Source organism: Pyxicephalus adspersus, chromosome 10 (assembly GCF_032062135.1).
Source record: "Pyxicephalus adspersus chromosome 10, UCB_Pads_2.0, whole genome shotgun sequence".
NCBI classification, from domain to species: domain Eukaryota; kingdom Metazoa; phylum Chordata; class Amphibia; order Anura; family Pyxicephalidae; genus Pyxicephalus; species Pyxicephalus adspersus.
The window spans coordinates 7,469,642-7,485,917 of NC_092867.1; the positions used below are offsets into that span (position 1 = coordinate 7,469,642).

The 16,276-nt window shown below is 42.0% G+C and overlaps 1 protein-coding gene across 4 annotated transcripts in view; it reads left to right on the plus strand.

Annotated features, from left to right (window-relative positions):
• ZNF384 (zinc finger protein 384) overlaps positions 1–12,919 on the plus strand; it is a 28,874-nt gene extending 15,955 nt beyond the window's left edge. For 3 of the 4 annotated variants that reach the window (XM_072423974.1, XM_072423976.1, XM_072423975.1), the window contains exons 7-11: positions 2,561–2,743; positions 5,514–5,696; positions 5,949–6,027; positions 7,502–7,660; positions 10,034–12,919. In XM_072423974.1, the coding sequence (XP_072280075.1) occupies positions 2,561–2,743; positions 5,514–5,696; positions 5,949–6,027; positions 7,502–7,660; positions 10,034–10,261 (832 nt within the window). In that variant the 3' untranslated portion in view covers positions 10,262–12,919. The remainder of the gene's footprint in view (positions 1–2,560; positions 2,744–5,513; positions 5,697–5,948; positions 6,028–7,501; positions 7,661–10,033) is intronic. The other variant, XM_072423977.1, reaches the window with a different exon arrangement.
• The last annotated feature ends 3,357 nt before the right edge of the window (positions 12,920–16,276 follow it).

Below are 16,276 nucleotides of genomic sequence, written 5' to 3' on the forward strand. Positions count from 1 at the left end.
TTATAGTTATTATGGAATTATAATCCCACTTACATGTAGCACTAGCAGTCGCTTTGAATACTAAATAATCAGTGTTGTAGTCTGTCAAAAGGGGTTGTTCATATCCTGGGACTAGTTGTTGTGATCTGAAAGTTACTTCAAGGGTTCCCCCATGACTTTTCTGTCATGGCTGAATGCTGGGTATTCTAACAGAAAAAGCAGACTTTTTTTTTGTTTGCATGACAAAGGTTTTTGGTAATCCCTCATACACAGCAGGCAGAAAGGAGATCTCAAACTGTGGTAATAATAGGAAGTGTCCAGTCTTCAGTTTTGACAGTATATATGTAGTTCTAGGTGTCTGCACTTCATACCTGCACAGGGTTCTCCCCAGCCCCTTTTAGCTGGGTGCACCACCCGGCACTTTTCAGTAAGCACCCGGCAGTTTTTGGGTGGTTACTGAATAGTTGGGTGACAATACAGGGACTGACACCCACCTACACTTTCCTCTCATCCAGCTTGTTGAATACTGCTACAGATGTTCAGATTGCTTAAAAGTGTTCTCCCAAGACCCTTTTTTTCTGGGTGCACCACCTGGCACTTTTCAGTAGTCACCTTACTGCTTTTGGGTGGTTACTGAAGTGTTGGGTGACAATACAGGGACTGCCACGCACCTACAATTTTTTCTCACCCAGCTTAAAAAAATATGTGGGTTGAACACTGCTACAGAAGTTCAGATTCTTTAACAGTGTTCTCCCCAGCCCCTTTAGCTTGGCGCACCACCCGGCACTTTTCCATAACCACCTGGCTGTTTTTGGGTGGTTACTGAAGAGTTGGGTCACAATACAGGGGCTGCCACTCACCTACAGTGTCCTCCTGCCCAGCTTTCAAACATTTCCAGGGAGAATACTGTCTCAACACTGGGTACTCTTATGCAGGTTTCATCCAGCATGACTAAAGTTATAGGTGTGCATTTCATAGGTGGAATAACTGTCTGAAACTTTTACCTTTTTTTGTTTTAAAGTTATCTTTGTGCAATTGGTGTTTGCAACACCCTATACAGCTCTGTTTCCTATCCATCCTTCTGCCTCTTTATTCCCCCAGCTGGCTTTACCTTTCTTAGTTACCCACTATCCCTTATGGCTTGGCTGCTTCATGCCTGCTTTTCTTGCTTGCTACAGCATTTGTTTTGCTGCATTATGTCTGCTTTGTAAATTACTCATTCTTGGCTTATTGTAAATACCATAGATGTAGTGAGATCTCATCATCTAACCAAACCTAGCCATCTGTTCCACAGTGTTTGAAATGTCGTGTTTTCCCAGCATTCCTGAAACCCCTTTTCATCCATTCATACCCATGTCCCTCCCATAGACTCAACCTTGAATGTCATCTTTTTTTTATTCCTCTAACAGCTTTTACCAAACCTTTTGCCTCCCTAAGTGATGCAACACTTTCACCGTGCACTCACTTTTTTCTTTACCCTGCACTGTACAAAATATGCACTTACCTCACAATAATTCACTACATACCAGTTCCAGTACACCAAAAAGACATTGCACTGACACAAGCCCTGAGACACCACACATCTAGTACAGTCCTAACTGCAATTAATTATATTATAGTGTACTTAAAGAAAATAAACAGTATACTAAAAGAAAAATGATTAGTAAGAGGCTTAGTGTGTGTATGTTGGGTAGAGATGGGTGTTGCATTACATGCCTAAAAGCTGCGACTGCAGACAATCTTGTCTAGTCATCTTGCACACGTGCCTGCCTGTGTAGTTTGGTTGATTTGTGGCAAGTCTTTAAACTTCACAGCAAATCCTTTAGGCAATTTTAGAGTTGCTTGTTAACCAGTCAACCTGCACCTCATGCAGCAATTGAGCTGCTGGTGATGGATAGGCTTCTCTGAAAAAGGTAAAATGGGCAGAGCATTGCTGCATAACCTAGCAAAAGGGCAGATTCTCAAAGGAAAGTATTTAATTTTATGTCCCCATCGCCTCTTCTGCATGAATATAAAGCCAAAGAAAGTTAGCTAAACATTAGGAACTCCTTTTGGATAGTGGATAAATTGGGGAACCAAAGTCCTTTTTAGGTTTCGTTAGTTTGCTGTGCCCCTGTAGCAAATATCATTAGTTCATAGCCGCCTCTTAGATATTTTGACTGCCATCTCATTGATCAGCTTAAAGCAAACTTTTTTGTGAAAAACACAATAACTTTCCATAGACCTGTGCTTTGCCCATGCAGCTATGAAGATAGTAAGCTGAGAGAGAGGATTCTAGAAATCCGGTGTTTGGCTTACACAACAGCTTTTACCTGGGTGCACCACCCGGCACTTTTCCATAACCACCTGGCTGTTTTTGGGTGGTTACTGAAGATTTGGGTCACAATACAGGGGCTGCCACCCACCTACAGTTTCTTTCCACCCAGCTTAAAAAAAATTCTGGGCTGAACACTGCACCAGACATGCTTTACCACACGGTTAAATAATCATGCACACATCCCTTACAGATACTTACATACCAAGCTATACAGCATTCATTGTAAGATTTCTTCCACACCCAATCGTTGTGTTGTCCTGGCAGGATCCATACGAAGGTGCATAATGTGGTGTCCAAGCCCCACAAGTGCCCGTACTGCTCCAAATCCTTCGCCAACCGCTCCTACCTGACTCAGCACGTGCGCATCCACTCAGGTGTCAAGCCGTACAACTGCCGCTTCTGTCTGAAGGCCTTCCGCCAGCTCTCTCACCTCCAGCAGCACACACGGTAAGGGGGCCGGAGGAGAGAGCTGGGGGAGCCCCGACACCAGCATGTTCCCCTTTCCCCTTCCCAACCCACCTAACAAAGTGCACAGCCCACATCTCTACATGTTCATCCGTTGTAGACTTGGGGGCTTACCCAGGGATGGACCAATCTCAGGACCCCATTGCCCTCCAAAAAAAAAAAATAAATAAATAATGGTCGCTATCTAGCAGTCCTACCTAGGTGATGCCTAGAATACGTTAAAGTACACCTGTCATGAGAGAAACATGGAGGCTCCCTTTGCTTGGCATACCCTCTCTTGTAGTTGGGTACACTTTTAGCCACTATAGATGAGGACTTCTGACTTTAATAACATATGATATTATTGAGGTCACTGTTTTTCTTTCATAGCATAAGTGTACTTTAAACAGACCCTGTCAAGTTTCTAAACAAATTAAAATGCTAGGTCCCTGCAATATAAAAGGTAGAACACTTGCCCGTGAAGATGCCCATGCTGCTTACTTTCTCTCCATTTCATTGCATCAGTCTCTTCGACATTCAACACTTCTGTTAGGGTCAGGTGCCTGTGTGCCATCCTTGTCTTACCCTGTGTGTCCCTATGACACCACAAGGCACAGCACTGATCTAAAGGGCAGATGGTTAAACCATGGCACGACTGGACACACAGGCACTCAACACTTGGGAATTGTCAAATGTCAGCTGAGGCTGCAGCGTTGCAGCTGAGCTGAGGCTGCAGCGTTGCAGCTGAGGGAAAGGTAGCAGACATGGGATAACTGAGGTGAGTAAAATTATTCTATTGCGGGGACTGTCTGTGACCTGGCAAGGTCTATTTAAAATGATATCTGATTCCTGGGATTTAGTAAATTGGTCCCAACCCTGGTTTAATCTAGTTTTTAGTCCCACTTTTATCTGTGCACATCTACAGGGTTCATGGATATATTTGCGTAACAACTTAAGAGTTAATTCAGCTTGGCCATGGTATGCTTAGGACCTCCAAAATAAATGATTAGAACAGAAATCCTTGCTTTGTTGTTGTAGACAACATGACTAACACAGTTTTGGGGGGTTCAGAGGCTCCAACTTCCGGGCTAGAGGTCACTATATACAAAAAAAAAGTTGTCCTTTTTATAACTTTTTGTGCGCTCAAACTAGCTCATTTATTTATTTTTCTATAGTGTCCTCAGTAAGAGGTCAGTCCCCACTTAAGCCCTAGTGCTAGGACTCTGTAGAATTAGATTTTTTCTATTCCCTATTGTGTTTTATAAATCAGTTAATCTGTGTTTATGCTGCTACAAATATTACCTGCAGGGGTTGGCTATGCCAGGGCTGGACAAAATCCCAAAACCAAAGTTGCAAATGAAAAGCTGCCAGCCACTACTAACATTTTGTTTCTTCTTTTTGTTGATCTTGTTGGAGACGCTTGGGCTTATGGCTTCTTTTAAAGGACCTGTCGCTTCTGCACACCATAATTTATTATTATTAAACAGGATATATATAGTGCCAACATATTACACAGCGCTGTACATTCATTCGGGGTTGTAAATGACAGACAGTGGCACAGGAGGAAGAGAGGACCCCAAGGAGCTTACAATCTAGGAGGTGGGGGAAGTATCACACATTATGTGGAGAGATATGCAGTGGTGGGAAGTAGTGAGGGTTTAGGAGACAGAAGTTGTTTGAAAAGATGGGTTTGGAGTTCTCTTTTAAATAAGCAGAAAGTAGGAACACGCCGAAAAGGATGAGGAAGACATTCCAGAGAAGTCGGGGCAGCTCTAAAAAAGTCTTGGAGCCGTGCGTGTAATGAGGTTATGAGTTTATTAGGCTACTTTTCAAATCTCTTTCATGTTGGCTGTGCCAGTAGGTTCATTACAGTGATCACATCAGTGCTCAATGGTAATAAAGTTCTGTGGCTTCCCTTCTGTGCCACCTTTATTCACAGAAAGTGTTTCTGGATGCTTTCTAGACTATTGTATGATATAAATAGCAGAAATTAATGCAGCTGTAAAACCAATAATACATACTTACATTTTTTTTTTGCATGCATGCATTAGTTTGGCCTTGTACCAGCCTCTTGCAATCCATATACAGCAGATCTCAGAAAACCGGGGTGGGGGCCGCAAAAGGAGCCAGTCGGGATTGTTGTATTGAAATAGTGATAGAAGTGGAGTGCAGAGTGACAGCGACACCAACACATTATTGGTGCTGCATCTCCTTTCACCATCCAGTTACAGAGCAGTTGTGGAGGGGGAGAGAGAGACAGATATAATCCTCTCCACTCCTATACGTTTGCCTGCTAAAACAACTCCAATAAATGCATTTCATTTCTTTACCAGAGTTCAACTTTAAAGTAACAACATGGGTATTATTACACCTACATTAAGGTTATCTCCAGTATCTCAAAATGTGCACCATGGACTAAACTCTGGGTTTTACAGCCAAGCTGTATGCAAAAAAGCAGACCCAGCAACAATAAGTAAAATTGAATATTTCCAAACTAGCATTTAGCTGTAGGAGCTATTTCAGAAGTGACAGGTTTTCTTTAAAGAACCATGCTAGCTCTTAGACTAGGCCGGTTTGATTTTTTTGCCTCACAGTAATTTGTCCACCTTTGGGTTATGCCAACACATATCCTTACTAGCTAGTTCTGTAGCCTCTGAGTGTGTGGACCAGAGCATAAAATGCAGCATCGTGTCTGTTTAGTCTTCTACACTGTCCAAGCTCCCATCTATCTGCTTTGAATGGCCCAGACCCAACCATTGTGTTGTTCTGGCAGGATCCACATGAAGGTGCATAGTGTGGTGTCCAAGCCTCACAAGTGCCCGCACTGCTCCAAAACCTTCGCCAACAGCTCCTACCTGGCCCAGCACTTGCGCATCCACTCGGGGGCCAAGCCGTACAACTGCCGCTACTGTCAGAAGGCCTTCCGCCAGCTCTCTCACCTCCAGCAGCACACACGGTAAGGGGGGCTCGGAGGAGAGAGCTGGGGGAGCCCCGACACCAGCATGTTGCCCTTTCCCCTTCCCCACCAACCGCATGCACACGTGTCTGAATGGAAACGGGGTCAGGGGAGGGATGACGCCCTGTCTGCTCATTTCACCCCCCCTCCCCCATTAACATCCCCTCCCCACCCAGTGCTGCTTACCCATGCCTGCCTATATTATGATCTTGTGCCTATAAATAACATGCTGTTTTCTGTCTCTGCACACAGGATTCATACTGGCGACAGACCTTACAAATGTGTCCATCCTGGATGTGAGAAGGCATTCACCCAGCTGTCCAATCTGCAGGTACTGACCACACTTTGCAGTGTAAAACTGCAAAATGTTTTAAAGCTGGGTGGGAAAAAGTTGTAGACAGGTGGCCGCCACTGTATTGTGACCCAACATTTCGGTAACCACCCAAAATCACCTGGGTGGTTACTAAAAAATGCCGGGTGGTGCAACTGGCTAAAAGAGGCTGGGGAGAACACTGCTTTGTGTCCTATGGCTTCTGTGTTCTTTTAAAACAATTATTGCCAACCTTCACTTTTAATCAATGCTTCCTAAATTATCTGCAGCCGCATCTGGAACCACCATCATGACCCCGCAGAATTTAAGGTTAATCTCTGGCCAAACTATTTTAGGTTTGGATGGAATAGGAATAGTATAGGTAAAAAGGTTGTAACTTTTGCCTTCTTCAAAATAAAAAAAAATAAAAAAGTACAGATACACTGAAAAGAGTGTGCAGCTTATTTTTATACTATGTTCAACAAAAAAAAAATCCCTATACAGTCTTTATAATAAAACATCAGTTCTGGTTATTATGTGTTGTTTGTCTGCAGTAATTAAATTCTGCCACAAGATGTCTTCAGGGTAAATCATCCCAGAAATCTGAAGATATGAATGCAGGGTGTCTTGTACTTGCCCCTCTGTTGGGGCATCACTTATAATGTAATTATGGTATCAAGCAGAGTGGAGTTGATGTCATAACATTGCTGCTGTTCTGCATAATTTTGGACTGTCTACCACCATGAGGAGATCCAGAAAGGACTTAGTGTGATACACAACTGGTCTGAAAACTTTGAAAAACTGTAGATAATAAAGTAAAAGCAGCATTAAGGTTGCGTAGCCCGGAGTTGGGATTTCTGAACTGTAGTAGCCTGTATAAGCTTAAACAAAACCCATCATGTTTTATTTCATAGTATGGATGTACCTTGTAAAACTTGTACGTTTGCAAACCTAAAACTTTCATTCAAGAAACAAAAATAAATGTATAACTCATACAAGAACTGTCAAGTGACAGGCAGAGACAGACAGTGAGGGGGAGGAAAGGACCCTGCCCAGAAGAGTTTACTATCTAGCTTATTTAGAGCTCTCATGTGTGGTCTCTAGAGGAAGTTGCAGCCTATATTGTCCAGTTGAAGTTAATCATGCGCTGTAGTAAGGGAATGGTTGCTGTGGCTTATGTACAGGTTGGCTTGTACTTAAATTCAAAGCAGCTTTAAGGGTAAAAACACTGAGACACCACACCATTTTATTAAAGATCATCAAATATAAGTTGCAGTGTGGAGCAAATTCTGTTCTGTCCATTTATTCCCACAGTCTCCAGTATTCAGGCTCCATTTCCCTACAGCAGCCAATGATATTCTCTCTAACTTGTTCTCATACTGCAATTAAAATATCAGCCTGGTTACTGGGCAGCTCAGATTTTCAAGCCCATTTTTCTAAGGTTTATTAATTAAGGCCTAATGTTATAACTGCACCTTGTGTTCTCTTTTTTCAGTCTCACAGAAGGCAGCACAACAAAGATAAACCTTTTAAGTGCCACAATTGTCACCGGGCGTATACCGATGCTTCTTCGTTGGAGGTTCACCTGTCAACGCACACTGTCAAACATGCGAAAGTGTATACCTGTTCCATCTGCAGCCGAGCGTACACTTCGGTAGGTGTTCTTGGGTATTAAAGTGGTTTTGCTGTTGGGTAACTCTCATGGCAAATTACATTGCATAGACTGTGCTCGTCCATAGCACTAAACTCCCTCTGAGCATTTTGCCCTCTCTTATTCTTACACTACTAAGGTGTTCTGCCATTGCCCTTCCCTGTGCTCTTCATGGGCTTCGATTGCACTGTCCTCCACTGGAGTTTTTCAGGAAATGTTTTTTCCCAATCTATAACCATTAATAAATTCTCCACAGATGTGTTGTCATGCAATTAAACCAGTTCAAATATTTATTTATATTATAAAGTTACTAGCAAATGTTTAATTAAGGTTTGTCATGGGTACTGGAGCTTTTTCAAGTGCTTTTTGGAGACTGCCAATGTGGAGATGCTTTAACCTCCCTGGCTGTATTTCCAAGTGTGGCTCAGGGATAATTTTCTGTAGTAAAAGCAGTAACCCCAAGCCACACTCTGGGTGGCATTGTAAAGGGCTTACCTGGTTTGAAATTAGAAAATACTGTCATATTCAGATCACCAAGGAGGTAAATTTATGATTTACTAAGCCATCCAAGACTGGAGAAGATGGACTATTGTGAAAAAAACTGGGTGATCCATTAAACTTAGAATGGATCTTGTCTAGGCAACTAATAGAAAATTATTTTTAAGAAATCAATTTCATGTTTACATGGATTGCCCAGGTTCTCCCAATATAGTTTATCTTCCATAGTTCTAGAGAGCTTTAATACATCAGGTCCATTGTTTGTGTGGGGGCTGTTTTGAAAGAGGGCAGCCTGTTTTTTAAACTGCTGACTGTTAAGATGTGCAGTGAATGACAGCCCTGTTAGAGTAGTTATAGAAAAGCAACACATGCACACAGTCATATATGAAATCTTATAATGCCTGTCCTGGGTTCTGTAAGTAACCAATATAAAACTCAGTCCTGGAATCAAGCATCAAAAAAAAAAAAAAAAACTTGAATTGCTTTTCTGTCAGAAACTTAGTCACATAGTTAGTCAGGTTAAAAATAGTCTATCAAGTTCAACCACTAGGAAAAAAAACATATCCCAGATATAAAACTCTATGGACATAGTTGATCCAGTGGAAAGCAAAAAAAAACCTAGTACAATTTGCTTCAACGGGGAAAAAAAAAAAATCCTTCCTGATTCTATGGGGCAAACAGTTGTTCCCTGGATCAACAGTCTCTGTTATCTTTACTTTAACCCCACCACCCCCCCAGCATTCTTATTCTCTTCGTATTTCCATGCAAAAAGCGTTACATTCTTTTTGCATTGAAATTTATTTTACATTGTAGGCTATAATTCTTAGGCATAACTCACCGAAATATTTCTAATATTTAATAAATTTAAAAGTTTTATATCTGTTAATAGTTTTAAATCTGTTAAAAAAATGAATGAAAAAAGGTGAACATAATATATAAGTACAGTACAGTAGTGTATATATATATATATATATATGAAGATTTCTTTGTACTGGACTCAATACAGTTATTTTGTATTGAATCCAATACAAAATAATTTGAATTTCCCGCGTCACCGGGAAACCCTTGTAGAAAGATTGCATTCGGCGGCTGAAGATCGAAGAGGAAGGATGTGTCCCCAGGAACTGCAGGGACCAGGAGGACGACGGGGACACCAACGGTCACACTCGGCTTTAATACCCAATTATATTCTGTGCTTCTAGAAATCCTCCAGCTTTTTCTTAAAGCAATCTATATTAGTTGCTGAAACTACTTCCTGAGGGAGCCGATTCCACATTTTCACATACCTTATAGTGAAGAATCCTTTCCTTATCCGGAGCTTAAACTTTTTTCTTCAGACACAGAGAGCTCTCCCTTGTTCTTTGTAATGATCCAAATGTGAGTAATTGGGAAGAAAGTTTTCTATATGGGCCATTTATATATTTATACAGGGTGATCATATCCCCGATTATTTGTCTCAGATTCAGCTCAGCTAATCTCTCCCCTTATAGCTGAGCTCCTCTATTCCTTTTATTAGTTTAGTTGCCCTTCTCTGCACTCTCTCCAATTCCACGATGTCGTTTTTGTGAACTGGGGCCCAAAACTGGACTGCATATTTCAGATGTGGTCTGACCAATGCTTTGTACAGGGGCAGGATAATGTCTCCATCTCTGCAGTCTATTCCTCTTTAAATACAAGAAAGTACTTTGCTGGCTTTTGATATTGCAGCTTTGCAAGCTATTATTAAGTTTATGATCTACCAGAACCCCTAGATCCTTTTCCATTCCAACGTATATGCTTCTATAGTGCAAGTGGTAAAGGTAAATATTTTCCTCTTGTAGCCTCTTTTTCTCTTTGTATTTCCTTACAAGTAATCATTTTTCCCTTTTCTCCCTACAGGAGACCTATCTGATGAAACACATGAGGAAACACAATGCCCCAGATAACCAGCCGCCTACGCAGGTTCTGACCACACAAACGCATTTCACCCCCGTGTCCCAGGCCCCTTCATCTGAAGGACCTCAGTGCTCCTTCGACATGAACCCCTTCAAGACTGACCATCACAAAGACTTGTGTCTGACTGTCTCCACCAGTACCATCCAAGTGGAACATCTCGCCAGCTCCTAGTTACGCACAGGGGGAACAAAAAATCAGGGCAAAATGGGAGAGAGGTCTCAGACTGGACGTCATGGGAATTATCAATTGGTCTGGGCCTCTCCCAGAGGGTTAGGGAAATAGAAAGACTTAAGTCCCAGTATGGGCAGGAACTTTGGCCTTGCCATAAACACAGACAGCAGAGAAAACACACTCTAGAGCAGCCTCGGTATAATGGAGGCCTTCAAGTTGTTTTGGGAATTGTTTTGAACCCAAACGCAACCCATGCTGCTTGCTGATAGTATGCATTAACATTACGCGGAGAGGTTGCAGTGCACAAAGCAGTGTTAAAAACCCACGCACTGCACTCCCTGTTCAAAGTCATGCATAGAGCCTGCAGTTCCAACACTGTCACCAAACGGGACGATGCATTGCCAGTGTTAAAGAAGGACTGCAGTTTGTACCCAGTGCACAGCCAGGAAAATCTGCCCGTGTGAGACAGACTAATGGGAAAAAAAAAATTAAGATTTTTGGACTTATTTTATACCCTTATACTTAAGTGGGAGGGGTGGGTGGGATGGAGTTCTGTATTATATATTATTTTATCCTTATCTGATTCCTGCTCTTCCTCACCTGACATCTTCCCTGGAACTACACTGCATAGGAAAAAAAGGAGGAGAACGAAGACTGACAATGGCCTTTCTGGGGCAAGGAGGAAGGGGCCAAATGAATGCTCTACATTAAAGGTTTTATTAGCTAGTTCTGCTAATCAGGATGTTTAAGCCTGTGTCCTGGATATAATATGTATAAATATATACAGAACAAAGTGTGTATATCTATCCACTGTAGGTTATTTACTGCTCTTGGTTATTTTTTTAAACAGTCTTGTACATCATACAGCGATGGGGCATGTCCAGCACATTCTGCCACAAATCTACTACTCCTCTTCCATACTTAAAACTGAACTGAAGGCATAAATAAACCAAATAATACTAATATGTATATATATATATATATATATATATGTGTATATATATGTAATCAGTGTAAATGTTTGAATGTGACATCATATCTGCCCCCTGTATACCAGCACTGATGCTGGGAGAAAGGTGACCACCACTCGAAGCCTTTGCTGCATATACAGGAGGAAAGAGCAAAGAGTCCAGCAATGCTACAAATGCTTTTAGAAGTGTCAGTCCCGGCTATGCTGCCAGCAGAAATCACACAGAAACTGGATAAACAAAATTATAAACCCTTTCTAAAGGTAAAAAAATGTCTGAGTTCAGTTTTAACTGTGTTTTTATGTATTTCATTTTTTCCCCCAGTTTTTCCTTGCTTAATTCCTTGAATCTTTGTTCTGTTGCCTTCTGTTCTGCACATACCTAGTCTTACTTTCCTGTCCTGTTTTCTGCTCTAGTCAGTTTCTGTTCACTTTAGTCTCACATGGCTTTATTTCCTTGACTCTCCTGTCTGTTATCATGTCCTATCCAATATCGCCTCACCTAGTGTCCTGATGTTAGGGAAGATTTCCTAAACTCCTAATCATTTGATTTTGTTTTCTTTCATGCTATGGATTTGTATCCCTCAACTTCACTCCTATATTGCTTCTTCTGTACTCCATCCTCAAAGTGGCATTCTCCTAAACCTGATCCCTCCTCTACCTCCTAACCTAGCTCATCTCTTTCTATTCCATCTAACATGGCTTCTACCCTTTGCTTTTAATCCCATCTAGCCTGGCTTCTCCTCTTATTTTTAGTCTGGCTTCTCTTCTTCTCTAACCAGGCTTCTGTCTGCTTTTTCTTCTAACATCGCTTTATCTCTGCTCTTCCTCTTTGCTCTAACTTGCCTTCTTAACTTAAAAACTGGCTGTTCAGCTTCTCTGCTTTTTCCTCTTGCTAACTTGGCTTTTTTTTTTCAATTCCTCTCTAATATGACCTGGCTTCCCCATTTTGCTCCTTTCCTCAAACCACTGTTTTGTCCCCTTCTTTTCTTCTTCCATCTTAATGGTCTCCTTTTCCACCCCCTCCTGACCATGTTTCTTCCATCTAACCCAGTGTTTCTTTACATTTTTAACATAGGGAAAACCCCTTCAAATAAACTTCTTACGTTGCTGGCCAGTGGGAAGAATATCACCCCTACAGATAGCCAAAAAGTTAATTGGTGTCACAGAGGAGCACAAATTGCTCATTGCTCAAGGAACCCCAAGCACCCCTCTGGAGGAAACCTTGTTGAGAAACCCTGATCTTCCTGTCTTCCCTTCCTCTCCTCACTAACCGATCTCTTCCTGTTCCCCCTTCCTTTTCGTTCCGGTTTCATCCCTAACCTGGCCTTTTTCCCAGTCTGACCTAGACTTTTTTCCTCCTCATCCTCTATTCTTCCCACTTCCAAAGTAGACTGGTATATTCTTTTCTGTCAGCCTATGTCTTGCTTCATTATTTTTTGTTTTTCACCCTCATGTTCTGGACTGTCAGTGTCTTCATTTCAGGTTCAAAAGAAAATTCACTTTTTCAGACACAAAACTTGTGTATATTCAGCTGTAGCTGTCTCACGGCCATGTTATGGCTGCATCCAACTATTCTGGTGTCCTCTCATGTTCCAATTTTTTTAGTATATTGTATAGAGAATAAATCTCCATATACATTGTGTTTTACATCCTGTGTAGTTAACATGAAATACAATTTTTGCATATGATGTTTTAGTTTGCGCGCTATGGTGTGTTGGAACCTGTGGTGTGTGATGTTGGTCAGGGAAAAGTAGAAGATGTGGTGGGAGAGGTAGCAGATCATGGCTATGAGAGTAAAGTGACAGGGTGCTGCTAGACCCTCTGATCTGCATATACTGACCTTGGTGGCACTCCCTTTTTGTTCCGTCAGTTGTAGCTGTTGATCTGCCAGGACAGATGGGTAAATGACATTAGGGTATCGACATACACAACGGACATTCACAATGGTTCGCCAAGCTCCCTTTGATATTGACTATTTTAAGTGTGGGTAAGTCAAAATGTCTTTGAAGAAGGACCCTCTCCCAAGGCACTTCATTGTAACAACAGTGTAAAAACTTCCCTTTATGTGTGTATTTAATTCATTTTAGGTATATTAATTACCAGTGAAAGCCTCTCTTGTAGACATCCCTGGGACTGCTGCTCACCATCTTGGATGTCATGTCTGCAGCCTCGGAGCTGGTAATCTAGGGCCATTATTATTAAACAGGATTTAAATAGCACCAACATATTACACAGCGCTGTACATTAAATAGGGTTTGCAAATGACAGACAGAAACAGACGGTGACACAGGAGGAGGAGAGGACCCTGTCCCGAAGAGCTTGCAAACTAGTAGGTGGGGGAAGTATCCTACAATAGGATGGTGGGATATGGCATTGTGGGTACTAGTGAGGGTTTTAAAAGAGAAGAAGATGGGTAGGTGAGTTTGAAAAAAATTAGTTTTAGAGGGCTTTTTTTAAATGAGCAGAAAGTAGGAGCAAGCCGAATAGGAAGAGTAAGACTATTCCAGAGAGTCGGGGCAGCTCTAGAAAAGTATTGGAGCCGTGCGTGTGATGAGGTTATGAGTGAGGAAGTCATTAGTAGGTCATTGGAGGAGCGAAGAGAGCAGCTAGGGGGGTATTTTTCTATCAGGTCAGAAAGGTAAGTGGGACAAGAACAGTGGAAGGATTTGAAAGCAAATCACAGGAGCTTGAATTTGATTCTAAGGTGAAATGGAGACCAGTGAAGAGAACTACAAAGAGATGCAGCAGAGGAGTGGTGGGGGAAGGCTGTGTATCAGGTAGGTAGGTGGGAAGGATTTATGAGTCTGGCTGCAGNATTCATAATAGATTGTAGAGGAGAGAGTCGGGTTAGTGGAATACCAGTGAGGAGGAGGTTACATTATTCTAGACAAGAGATAAGAGCGTGTATAAGGAGTTTGGTGGTCTCTGGGGACAGGTAGGGGCAGATTTTGGAGATATTGCATAGGTGAAAGTGACAGGACCTGGAAATGTTTTAAATATGGGGGGTAAAGGAGAGGGCAGAGTCAAAGATGATGCCAAGACATGTGCCTGAGGGGTGGGATGAATAACAGTGTTATTGTTATAAATATATCAGGGGGAGATGAGTTCTGTTTTTCCACTTGCTTGTTACCTAATCCAAAGGTTATACAAGCAAGGGTTGTATGCTGCCATGGTTTGGAACCAAGAATGGAAAATGGCGGTAAGTATGGTAATTGGTCTGATTGTCTTTTTGCCCACATGGCAGCACAAATTTGGTTAATGGATTGCTGATGGAAGAGTAGTGCTAATATATGTTATTCTGGTTTTACTATAGATAACTGTATTTGTACCAAAGGCAATATGTACACCTGCTAGATTTATGTTGTTGGAAATTATCTTTTCTTGTTGTTTCAAGTAGTAGAACAAACGAGCACTGTTCTGCTCTATGAAGAGAGGACGTGTGAGAGGCAATTGGGACTTTTAAAGTATTCAGCGCTGATCTCATATGTAGTCTTTTATGAAGAAAGGATAAGGCATCTATGTGTGCCTAATACTTTTTGGAGAAAAAAAAAATTCCAGACACTATGGATATGTCACTTTCTTGATTTAGGCTGCGTACACACGTCAGATGATTCTTGTCCGATTATCGCTTCAGCGCTAGTATCAGATGAGAATCTGGCATGTGTACAGGGGCTGTTCATGGATCTGTCCTGGCAGATTGTTGAACGACCGCAATGCCAGTGACGCTCGCTCATTCTACCCCTTCATAGAACAGAACATCGCTGTATGTATATTGCTCGTTCAGTCTTTTGTCGTTGGAAAGGATCATGAAAGTTCCTTTCTAACGTGTACACAGCCTTAGGCGGAATAGAAACTACTTCTGGACAGCATCTTTGCTCCAACCTCCTCCTGTCAATCTTCGTGCAGCCAAGTCTAGTCGATGAGGAAGGAGGATAAACTTTAGTCCTAGGGTTTAGGGAGTGCAAACTAGTGGGAGTGGGAATTACAGGCAACACAGAGAGTTGCATTTACTGCAAATTGAGCTCCGACTCTACTCCAGCCCTGAAGCAACCATGCAGCCCTCAAAGTCTAGAAAATCTAAACTTCTACACCGTACACTTGGCAAGTCCGAACCGCACCATATTGCACTTTTTAAACGTACCAATGAAAGTGTCTATATCCGTAAACTTACAAATTTGCAATCAATAAGTCAACAATACAAAACCAACTGCCAAAAATGCTTCAAGGGTGACCCTAATCCTGCACAAGTTATTAGGCGGGTCACGTGGGTCCTTTTGTCAGGACAATCACTTTGCCCTGAAAGGCAAATCTGTAGTATTTCTTACTGCTTTGTATGCCCCCACTGGGGGAGATACCCCCTCGTTGTTTTATTCTGGTGACGGCTATCAATGGATCAGAAAGTGATAGGATCCTAAAAAGTGCAATTGTCCAAGCCCATAGCAGACTAGCCATAGCAGCCTTATCCCTAAGCAGCAAGCAGGTCATGGAGTCCATGACCCTATGAGAGCTATCTCCTCTGATTTTGTGTCTCCTTGACAAGGAGGGACCATGAATCTCCCCAATAGGAGATTCCTGCAATACACACAGATTTTCACTATTCTCCCTATAACAGCAGAGGTTTGTGTTTTAGATATACTTTATATGCAAAGTTCTGGTTCATCATGTACACAGGTGTCAAACCCAGTATGATTTTTCTTGCATTAACTTGCTGAATTGCTGCTTGAGTCACCATGATCACAGTGATAAATGAAATATACTGGCAATGCCCATATACACAAAAAACCGTAATCACTCGATACCACAATTACTAACCTGCCCAATAATGTTACCATCTGCCTGTAAGATCTCCTTCATTTGCCAGTGTACAAATATGGCAGCCAAAACCCTTTCAACCCTTATAGCGCCAACATATTACATAGCGTTGTACATTAAATAGGGGTTGCCAATGACAGACAGATACAGACCGTGACACAGGAGAAGGAGAGAACCCGGCCCTGAGGAGCTGACAATCTAGGAGGTGGGGGAAGTAACACACAATAGGTTTT